The 12,234-nt window shown below is 43.3% G+C and overlaps 1 protein-coding gene across 1 annotated transcript in view; it reads right to left on the bottom strand.

Moving 5' to 3' along the window:
• The window catches only part of LOC134936687 (zinc metalloproteinase-disintegrin-like crotastatin), a 154,453-nt gene that overhangs the window by 52,691 nt on the left and 89,528 nt on the right, over positions 1-12,234 (bottom strand). The window contains exons 6-10 of the mRNA XM_063931867.1: positions 7,125-7,302; positions 5,660-5,722; positions 2,819-2,890; positions 1,899-2,065; positions 1,445-1,529 (exon numbers count right to left, since the gene is read on the bottom strand). Of these exons, the coding sequence (XP_063787937.1) occupies positions 1,445-1,529; positions 1,899-2,065; positions 2,819-2,890; positions 5,660-5,722; positions 7,125-7,302 (565 nt within the window). The remainder of the gene's footprint in view (positions 1-1,444; positions 1,530-1,898; positions 2,066-2,818; positions 2,891-5,659; positions 5,723-7,124; positions 7,303-12,234) is intronic.

The following is a 12,234-nucleotide window of genomic DNA, read 5'->3' as shown; positions in this document are numbered from 1 at the left end:
TATGTCCTTAAAACAAGTCAAAATGAGGCTCAGTAGTGTGTGTGGCCTCCACGTGCCTGTATGACCTCCCTACAATGCCTGGGCATGCTCCTGATGAGGTGGCGGATGGTCTCCTGAGGGATCTCCACCCAGACCTGGACTAAAGCATCCGCCAACTCCTGGACAGTCTGTGGTGCAACGTGGCGTTGGTGAATGAAGCGAGACATGATGTCCCAGATGTGCTCAATTGGATTCAGGTCTGGGGAACGGGCGGGCCAGTCCATAGCATCAATGCTTTCGTCTTGCAGGAACTGCTGACACACTCCAGCCACATGAGGTCTAGCATTGTCTTGCATTAGGAGGAACCCAGGGCCAACCGCACCAGCATATGGTCTCACAAGGGGTCTGAGGATCTCATCTCGGTACCTAATGGCAGTCAGGCTACCTCTGGCGAGCACATGGAGGGCTATGAGGCCCTCCAAAGAAATGCCACCCCACACCATTACTGACCCACTGCCAAACCGGTCATGCTGGAGAATGTTGCAGGCAGCAGAACGTTCTCTTTGGCGTCTCCAGACTCTATCACGTCTGTCACATGTGCTCAGTGAGAACCTGCTTTCATCTGTGAAGAGCACAGGGCGCCAGTGGCGAATTTGACAATTTTGGTGTTCTCTGGCAAATGCCAAACGTCCTGCACGGTGTTGGGCTGTAAGCACAACCCCCACCTGTGGACGTCGGGCCCTCATACCACCCTCATGGAGTCTGTTTCTGATTGTTTGAGTAGACACATGCACATTTGTGGCTTGCAGGAGGTCATTTTGCAGGGCTCTGGCAGTGCTCCTCCGGTTGCTCCTTGCACAAAGGCGGAGGTAGCAGTCCTGCTGCTGGGTTGTTGCCCTCCTACGGCCTCCTCCAAGTCTCCTGATGTACTGGCCTGTCTCCTGGTAGCGCCTCCATGCTCTGGACACTACGCTGACAGACACAGCAAACCTTCTTGCCACAGCTCACATTGATGTGCCATCCTGGATGAGCTGCACTACCTGAGCCACTTGTGTGGGTTGTAGACTCCGTCTCATGCTACCACTAGAGTGAAAGCACCGCCAGCTTCCAAAAGTGACCAAAACATCAGCCAGAAAGCATAGGGGCTGAGAAGTGGTCTGTGGTCACCACCTGCAGAACAACTCCTTTATTGGGGGTGTCTTGCTAATTGCCTATAATTCCCACCTGTTGTCTATTCCATCTGCACAACAGCATGTGAAATTGATTGTCAATCAGTGTTGCTTCCTAAGTGGACAGTTTGATTTCACAGAAGTGTGATTGACTTGGAGTTACATTGTGTTGTTTAAGTGTTCCCTTTATTTTTTTGAGCAGTGTATATTTTTTTATTCTAAATTAGACAACTTTAAAGGAAATAAACTAGCATTAGTTGCCTTCACTTTCATTCAGTCCTGAAATGCATACTGACCTGAATGACAGCGGATGAGTGGGAATCGCTACACATGGTACCTACAAAGGCCAGTCCAACTGTAGGTCCGTCAAAATCGGTGTTCCTGCAATACAAAGATAGAACGGTCATCATGCACAATACAAGGTGTAAAGATCAGAAAAAAAATTAAAATCCATAAAATTGGCAGTGTGTTCCCTCCCCAAATCTTCATCAATCCCAAGACAGCCTGGGCTGGTTTCCACCAAAAGAGGGAGACCTGTAGTACTACAATAGTGAAAGCGAGTCCCAGGCTGGTGACTCTTTAGGGATAGAGGAGAAGAGCTGCATAAGCCAGTATAAATGAATGCACTTTTAATTAATTATTGATCTGTGTATTTCTTGGAGTAGGGGCACATTAACAAAGAACCACCTCTACTTTGGTAGCTGGAGAAGTGGTGTGCACACATAAGTGCTGCAATAAGAAAAGACTTACGTTAGGAACTGGGCGTTGTCATTAGGTATTTTTGGCAAAAGTTTGTCCTTCCTCCAATTTGAGAAACGATCGAGATTCACATTGGCCGAAGAGGACACCTGAAACTGGTCTTTTTCCCAAATTGCTATGCCAATCAGTGCCACAAATGTGGCTATGGGTTTGTATACCTAGGAGAACAAGTGGTCATGTGGTTATATCTGATAGATGTGTGCTAAACTCATCTTTGCCATTTAAACGTCTTACGAAACCCAAGCTAGGGGTCATTTCTTTCTTTAGCTACAAGGACAGATCTTCAGCACAGTCACAGCTTCTATAATGGATATAATAAAGCCATCTTTCGCTACCAGTAATGTATGCATATATACAGTACTGTTCAGAAGTTTTAGGCGGGTGTGGCAAAAAATGCTCCAAAGTAAGGATGCTTTCAAAAATAAAAGTGTTAACAGTTTATTTTTATCAATTAACAAAATGCTAAGTGAATAAACAGAAGAAACATATATAAATCAAATCAATATTTGGTGTGACCACCCTTTGCTTCCAAAACAGCATCAATTCTTGCAGTATTATTGGCCACAGTGTGGCCCCGCCCCCAGCTCCAGGCAGTATCTGACTATCACAGAGCGGCAGCTGAGCTCATAGCTAGCTGTCTCACCTCTGGTCTCTGGTCACCTGACAGTCCCTGTATTTCCAGTGAGTGCTGCAAATCTGGCGAGTTTTTAGGACTATACATTTTTTTTAAATAATACAAAGATGACATTTATAAGTGCAGAATTTATTTATTATATAGCATATGCATGTTTCTTTGTTCTGAATTGGAAACGCAGTCATCGCGCTGTCTCTGCAACTGTGAACAGCCGAAAGTGTGACCCACAATGTAAAGATATTCTGAAACCAGATACCAAGTTCGTGTGTGAACTTACCTCGTTCACATAATTAATCATCTCAGCTAGTCTCTCTTTAATGGCTTCTGTGCTACGATTGTATTTTAAAAACTAAAGGAAATAAAGAAAGGAAATAACATTAATTTTCATGGTTATATACATTACTTGCCATTTTTATTACTCTGCGCCATCCACTGCTGCTGACGACCAGTTTAACCCTATATACTGTAGGTCATTTGAAACGTGCAATACCACAAAAACTATTTTCTGATGCAACACTCTTGTGGGCAAAAATTACAGGGCCTGATTGAGAGTCGCACTCAAGTCACATTGCATACATTCTTTGCAGATCTCTGGATACTGCGCAAGCACCAACGACAGAAAACGGCTTCTGCGCTGATCAGACAAACACAGACAGAGTGCATACCGGTCCATCTGTCCACAAAGCCCACTATCCGAGAAATGGGCATTTCTAGGGGGTAACTGGGCGGTGACCATGCACGCCCACAGGACTCTTCTGTCTCGTGGGAGTGGAATGCGAGTAGCATGGTTGTGTATGCGGATTCCATGCTGAAATGCATGGAATGCCTGGGATGCCTTTTCCAGATGAATCTTTTACAATCAGCACGGAGGGTGCGTCAGGCCAAATACTAAGGGGGTAATTCAGACCTGATCGCTGGGCTGCTAACTTTGCTGTCCTGCGTTCAGATAGTCGCCGCCTCCAGGGGGAGTGTAAATTCGCCCGTGCAAGTGTGCGATCCCATGTGTATGCCGAGCTGCAAAAATCCACTGTGTGCAGTCTGTGCGCATCCCAGGACTTACTCCTACGGTGCGATGAGAACAGGCTGATCGGGGCCGGAACTGACGTCACACACCCTCCCTGAAAACGCTTGGGCACGCCTGCGTTTTTCCGGACAATACCACAAACGGCCCTCTCCTGTCAATCACTTTGCGAACGCCCGTGCGATCGGATTTCTCACACCATCCCATCGCTGACCGGCGATGCCCTTTGATGTTGTCTGATGCGCGTGCACACTGCGGTGCATATGCATGCGCAGTTAGGACCTGGTTGCCTGCTGCGCGAAAAACACACAGCAGCGATCAGGAATGAATCAGGCCCTCTGTACTGGATGACGGTTGCAGATCTAAAAACAGTGGGCAGGATAATCTTGCACAGATTTATTTGTATGCATGAGCAGATTCTCGCACTTACATAAGGAATTAACTAGCCTGCCGCAGCCAATGGGTAAAGGGGCTGCAGTTATGTCGCACTTAGAATTAGGCACATAGTGGGCCTGATTCAGAGACGTACACTAATGCAGCTGCAAGTGCGATTTTCTATGCAACGCAACTGTAGATATCAGCAAATGCAGCTGCCACCCAGAAATGAAAAGAAACGGCCAACGGAGCTACCGTAACACATTCACAATTGCGTACACATATGCAACCTATACGCAGGAACAAGGAACATTGGGCTGAAAGGGGCTACGTAGATTGGACCCGGCAGTAGTCATGCATGTGCCATGTTTTTGTATGTTATGGCATGCAGCTGATGTCAGATACACTCCACGAAAACGGCCATGACACGGCTGTGTTATATCAACCACTCCCCACTAACACCATGCTACCACCCCTAAATGGTCCCTTCCTGTCTATCACTTTGCAAAGGAATCCTCACATCTTAGAAGACTCCTTGACGGCAATGTATTAAGTGTGCGCCACTACTTTATTAAATTAATGTGTACACGTTTACTGGACATATTTTGCAAACATTTTATTATGTCATCTATACAGAGTTTATGCTACCTGTGTTATGTGTATTACGATGAACATTTGTCATAATGTAGATTGATGTTGATACTATATCAGGGTTTTCTTCTGGATTATATTTTTTACATTTTACATTTCTAGAAGTGAAATTGTTTTATATTTATTGTTCCTTTTTTACGGAAATCATAATCTCCTGATCTTCAAGGTTTAGGTTTGGGTTTTTTTTTGGTTTTTTTTAATTTAATCTAGAACCATTGTAGCTTAATCACATAGATTATTAAAGAACCAAACAGCATTTCAGAGTATATTTAGGGGGAGATGTACTAAGCACTGAAAAGAGTGGAGAAGTGAGCCAGTGGAGAAGTTGTCCATGGCAACCAATCAGCACTGAAGTAACATTTATAATTTGCATACTACAGGTTGAGTCTCCCTTATCCAAAATGCTTGGGACCAGAGCTATTTTGGATATGGGATTTTTCCGTATTTTGGAATAATTGCATACCATAATGAGATATCATGGTGATTGGACCTAAATCTAAGCACAGAATGCATTTATGTTTCATATACACCTTACACACACAGCCAGAAGGTCATTTTAGCCAATATTTTTCATAACTTTGTGCATTAAACAAAGTGTGTCTACATTCACACAATTCATTTATGTTTCATATACACCTTATACACACAGCCTGAAGGTCATTAATACAATATTATTAATAACTTTGTGTATTAAACAAAGTTTGTGTACATTGAGCCATCAGAAAACAAAGGTTTCACTATCTCACTCTCACTCAAAAAAGTCCGTATTTCGGAATATTTGGATATGGGATACTCAACCTGTATACAATTATACACAGCAGCTGATTGGTTGCCATGGGCAACTTCTCCACTCTTTTCAATGCTTAGTACATTTCCCCCTTAGTTTAATAGTTTGTAAATTTTACAGTTATGTGTTCTTGTACTTGTAAATGTGTAACTGTTCTTATCAACTATGATACTTTGTAACTGTCATTCTTATTATCTAGTGCTAACACTTTCTGAACCAAAAGGCAAGAGATGGCCAGCACCCGTCATACTATACATACACATGCAGTTGTACGTTATACTTACAATCGTTTGATCCACCACCATGTACAGCTGTACAAATTTCAGGGATTTCAGAAATGCATTTTTCTGGAATAAATAAAAATGGATGTAAGGCAGGGGAAAACAAAACCACTAAGACAAGATAAGAGTACACAACTCCAAACGCATCACCGCACATCATATAAGTACAGCGGCCAAATAACATAGGTGCTAACCACGAGCCCCTTATCTAGTGCAAGCACAGGATAATCTGGTTATTCTGTATATAGCGTCAATGTATGTAAAACTGGTTACGCTGACATTGCACACTAACATAATACACCTTGATGTAAGTAAATATGCAGTAAGTGGTCAGTTATTGGAAGCTATGGGTTTTCACTGTTTATTTGCATACAGACTACCAACATTAACAGTAGTAAATGCATGTAATTGTATGCAAGTGGGGAGAAATTGTGGATGTGAGCACTAATAAAGCAAGAGAGAGCTTTCTAGAAAAGAGGAACCTCTCTAGAAAAGTTCTTTATGGGAGTATGTGGATATGTAACTGGAGCGGTGATGGGAAACAGGTAATGAGCGACTTGAGAAGAGGTTGTTAGGAGCAAGCACAATTGTGGAGGACTTTACTCTTTAGGGATAACAATTTGAGCTTTGGTACAATCATTACTAGTGTGGCCCGTTAGCGACATAGGGGGAGATGTAGCAAACCCTGTAAAGTGAAGTTATTGCCAATAGCAACTAATGAAATGCTAGCTTTTATTTTATAGAATGTATTAGACCAGTAGTTCTCCAACTTCTCTGCTGTGACCCACTGAAGAGTGATGACATCCAGATGTGATAAAAAAATGTAAAGCTAAAAAAATAAATGCAAATGAACCTTATTGTACCGAAAGCACACAATCCCGGTGGCTCTTTACATAACAAATACCCAGGGGCATATTAAGAGAGGAGGGGCTTGTGTGCAGTCTCAGTTCCGGCCCTCTTCTCTATAGGCAGCAATGTTCTAGTGTGTGCTAGTAAACTCTGGCGCATATGCAGGTCTCCGGGAAAATGGTACGGCAGCAACCATTTTTCCTGAGATTTTGCAGTTCTGCCACTGCCAACAAGGGACTCCAGAGAGATAAGTATTGAAAAATAGGGGTGTATTGTGTGCGGGGTGGGCCCCCTGGACCCGGGGGCCTGTGTGCACCCCATTATAGATACTCCAGGCACACTCTTCTACCCTTGCTCTGTCAATTAGCCAGAGTGGATGCTGGAGCAGGGGGGACAGTGGAAAAGTATACTCGACTACCTATGCTCTGCTGACAGCGTGTTCTGCAGAACCCAACTTTCTAACTAGATCCATACAATTAATTGTCATAGTAGTTACATACTGAAATATAAAGACACAACATAAGTCTAAAACAATGATACAAAACTACTTCTAACCCAGAAAATAATTAATAGATCTATGGTATGTGCCAGATAAATGGGGTGTAATGCACTTCTTCACCTCCGCATTGTTCCCGGATCGAGAAGATTTTGAAGTCTTCCCGTCCATCCATGTGGTATTAGTCACTCCGCAGGTTTTAGGGAGCTCCTCCTTGGCATCAAACACTGCATGTTCTCCAGTGTCTGTCGCATTCAATGGTTCAATCAAGAATCTGCGGTTTCGAATACGGATGAGACCACTGCAAAACATAAAGACCACTGCTGTAACACAAGTGTGAGTGTAGAGGCCCCATCTGTGAGGATAGAAAAGGATCCTTATGTTATGTATCAGGGTGTACAGTCCAGCATGATGCCTGAGGTAATGTCTTGCAGCCTGTATGTGTGTGTTGCCCTGTAGTCAGCATCCGATGGCAGGTGTTGGGCGGAGCTCCTTGCAGAGTAATGATTAAGAGCAAAAACGATATTTAATTTTGCAGGATGAGATTTAAATAAAATAAATAGGGATAGAACAGACACTTAAAAGAAAAATCATGCTATTTTTGTGGGAGTGCACACAGCCTTTTTATACCCCTAAAACAAGTATTTGACTTTAGACCCATAACTAAGGAGCAGGAGATTGAGTTTCATCTTGTACTTTTATAAGGACATAGGGGATTATTCAGGTTTGTTAGCAAAGCAAAACAGCACACTAATGGGCAAAACCATGTGCACTGCATTTGGGGCATATGTAACGTGTACAGAGATTTAGTCTTGGTTGGTTTATATTGTTTCTGTGCAGGGTAAATACTGTCTGCTTTATTTTTACACTGCAATATATATTTCAGTTTGAACATACCTCTTTCCAAATCTAACTCTCTCTCTGCACATGTTACATCTGCCCAGAGCCGGCCTTAGCTATAGGCAGGTTAGGCATTTGCCTAGGACATCCAAGCATGTCTAGGGGCATCCAAGCATGTCCCTGCAGTATCTCATGCTGGGAGAGACAGTCTGCAAAATATCTGTTACTTTCTAAATGTATTCAATCAGTACTTGTATACACTGCTGTTTACATTTGTCAAATAGAATGCACACTGTCCCTTGAACTCCCTCCGACATGCTTCAATGCCCGTGACTTGTGAGACCTTGGACAGCAGAAGCCCAGCAACTGCAATTCCTGTGACATTTTCACTGACTATATAAGGTTATTACTGGATGGCTCCTTATGATACCACATGTGTATTGTGGAAGACTGCACCACATAAATCTGACATCACCTATACTGCATGTGCACATTGGGGAGGGGGACCCTGCTATTCTGTGTCCCTTATCCCTGTGCAAACACCTAGTGTCTGCAGGGATATAACATGGGCAGTGTTCTCCCCACACTTTATTTCTCAGTCAGTCCATGCCATAAAATTCCCTGCCATCCAGCACTGTAACGTGGTCAGTAAGTTGCATTGCGCTGTTCTATATGAAACGTCAGTGCAACATGACTTTCAGATCCGTCAGACTGGAGAGCACAACATATTGCTCCCGCAGTATAAAATAAAGGGCATGCAGTTGCCGGGAGTAACAGACACCAGCAAACACACTGAACAGTGAAGAGAATGGACAGATGCTACATGTTTGATACTGGTCTTTTTGTATAACCAGCAAAGTATGGCAGTATCTGGACATTTCTGCCATCTGTGTCCAACCAGCAAGCTAAAATAAAGGATGAGGCTTGCAAAGGACAGCACACCCTGTGAGGTCACATCCCTTGTAAGGGTGCCCCTTTAAGGGGTGCGAGCGCAAGCACTCATCCATCCTGCCACCCCCTTCTCAAAAAACGCAGTCACGGATCTAGGGAGCTGCATGGGCGCACACACTGACTGCAAGCACACCAGCAAGCAACAGTAAGTTTTACTACTACTAGCGTTACTAATGTGGGGCATATGTGTAAGGTGCATTACTGTGTGGCATTATGTATATTATGAGTATTACTAATGTAAGGCATATGTGTAAGGTGCATTACTGTGTGGCATTATGTGTATTATGAGTATTACTAATGTGGGGCATATGTGTAAGGTGCATTACTGTGTGGCATTATGTATATTATGAGTATTACTAATGTAAGGCATATGTGTAAGGTGCATTACTGTGTGGCATTATGTATATTATGAGTATTACTAATGTAAGGCATATGTGTAAGGTGCATTACTGTGTGGCATTATGTATATTATGAGTATTACTAATGTAAGGCATATGTGTAAGGTGCATTACTGTGTGGCATTATGTATATTATGAGTATTACTAATGTAAGGCATATGTGTAAGGTGCATTACTGTGTGGCATTATGTATATTATGAGTATTACTAATGTAAGGCATATGTGTAAGGTGCATTACTGTGTGGCATTATGTATATTATGAGTATTACTAATGTAAGGCATATGTGTAAGGTGCATTACTGTGTGGCATTATGTGTATTATGAGTATTACTAAATGTGGGGCATATGTGTAAGGTGCATTACTGTGTGGCATTATGTATATTATGAGTATTACTAATGTAAGGCATATGTGTAAGGTGCTTTACTGTGTGGCATTATGTGTATTATGAGTATTACTAATGTGGGGCATATGTGTAAGGTGCATTACTGTGTGGCATTATGTATATTATGAGTATTACTAATGTAAGGCATATGTGTAAGGTGCATTACTGTGTGGCATTATGTGTATTATGAGTATTACTAATGTGGGGCACATGTGTAAGGTGCATTAGTGTGGAATTTTGTGTATTATGGGCATTACTAATGTGGGGCATATGTGTAAGTTGCATTACTGTGTGACATTATGCAGGGTTGAACTGGCCTACAGGGACACAGGGTAAACCCCTGGCGGGCCCCACCGTCTGAGTGTTGCTGGGTCAGATGCAGATCTAGCGACAGTGCTAGGGGCACCAGTCAAAATTTTGCCTAGGGCATCAAACTGGCTAGGGCCGGCTCTGCATCTGCCCCATCTACACTGCACATGGTTTTGCCCATTAGTGTGCTTTTTTTTGGTTTGCTAACAAACCTGAATAAGGCCCATTTTCTGCATTGTGCAGTTGCACTAGGGTGAGCATTTTTAGGCATACTTTCACTATTACAATAACAGTGTTTCTCAAACCCAGTTTTTATGGAACCCTAACAGTGCATGTTTTCCAGATCAACTAGTGAGAGCATGTGTGTTAATTGACAATCATGATAGATCTACAGGTGGCACTAATTATTCCTAATGATATCTTGAAAACCAGCACTATTCCAGTAGGACAGAGTTTGAGAGACATTGTAATAAAAACATCCAAAACGCCAAATGTTCAAAATAAAAAAAAATAAAAAGACTTACTGGGCAGGAGACAGATTGCAACTTTTGTGTAAATATGTCATTTTCTAAATGTATCTATATGACTGAAAATAGCATTTTTTTAACCAATGGCTAGGCTTACCGTACTATCCCTTTAAATCAGGACACTCATGAATTACACAGGTTCTGTGGCTGGCAGACTACTAGCCTGTATTTCACCTGGTTTTAATCAATTAGAGAACCTGTGTAATTCATGAGTGTCCCGGTTTGAAGGGATATTGGGGGTCATTCAGAGTTGATCGCTCGCTAGCTACTTTTAGCAGCCGTGCAAATGCATAGTCGCCGCCCACAGGGGGGTGTATTTTCGCTTTGCAAGTGTGCGAACGCGTGTGCAGCCGAGCGGGAAAAAACTGTTTTTTGCAGTTTCTGAGTAGCTCCCAGAATTGACGTCAGACACCCGCCCTGCAAACGCCTGGACACGCCTGCGTTTCCAAACACTCCCAGAAAACGGTCAGTTGACACCCATAAACTCCTTCTTCCTGTCAATCTCCTTGCGATCGGCTGTGCAAAATGGATTCTTCGTAAAACCCATCGCCCAGCAACAATTCGCTTTGTACCTGTACACCTGCGCATTGCGGTGCATACGCATGCGCAGTAGTAACCTGATCACTGCGCTGCGAAAAATGGCAGCGAGCGATCAACTCGGAATGACCCCCATTATGGTAAGCCTACCTATGGAATTCTTTTAAATGTTGGATCTCCTCATAATCACAAAGGATCACATCATGATGGGAGAGAGGTCAAAATCCCAGGGTGGCCTAGGACATGTAAAGTGCTGGGACACTCCTTACGACCCTCCACTTAAATACTTATTCAAAACTGCACCCTATCCCTTACCAGATGCAACTATCCCTGCACTGAAAAGCACTGGGGCTCCTCCCACACCCATGGGCTGCGGGGTCAGGATAATTAGCAATACTGAGACTGCCAGTGGTAAATTTACTAAGGGGGTCTTGGAAACCTACACATTGCCTGGAATTTGAAGCACAAAGTAACCACTGTACAGTATTTACAATCCAGTGGTCTTGATGGGGTTTTGTAAACTAACACCTATGTGTATCTCTTTTATGTCGGTTTTGTGGGGACTTTATAAATGGGATTTTGACCAGTCTGTCATAAAACCAATGTTACTGTAAACATCTATCTGTTCAATCAAAAGCATAGGACTTACAACATACTTGTAATGAGGGCAATGACTATGTATGGAAAAAGCAGTCAGAAACCAGGTATCTCAAACAACATGCTTATGAAGCTATCTCGCCTGTCACAACCACTTCCTTTATTTGGTTACATTTGTCTGGGGTTTTTCGTCGGTTTCTAAAGCAGACACTTAGTAAATATGGGGTTTCCACAGTGTCTTGTACTGGTAAATATATTGTTGTTGAACCAGTGTTCTATTCTGTTCTAAAGTGTGGCTTTCCATTGGGGTGGGCTTTAAGAGTCTTACATATTTAAAGATCCGCCGCCAAGCTGCCCGGCGGCGGATCCGGCCGACGGGCGACCCGGCGGCGGGGGGGCAGTGAAGTTACTTCACTCCCCCCGTCACCCGGCTCCATAGAAGTGCAGGCAAATATGGACGAGATCGTCTATATTGGCCTGCATGCACAGCCGACGGGGCACCAGCGATGAACGAGCGCGGGGCCGCGCATCGTTCATCACTGGAGCCTCCACACTCAAAGATATGAACGGTATCTCGTTCATTAATGAACGAGATCGTTCACGTCTTTGACGATTATCGGCCAGTGTGTAGGGCCTATTAGTAAATCAGCTGATTGCAAGACAAACGGAAAACAAAAAAAGGATGCGTCGT

Source organism: Pseudophryne corroboree, chromosome 6 (assembly GCF_028390025.1).
Source record: "Pseudophryne corroboree isolate aPseCor3 chromosome 6, aPseCor3.hap2, whole genome shotgun sequence".
NCBI classification, from domain to species: Eukaryota; Metazoa; Chordata; class Amphibia; order Anura; family Myobatrachidae; genus Pseudophryne; species Pseudophryne corroboree.
This window is presented reverse-complemented; position numbering and strand designations above follow the sequence as displayed.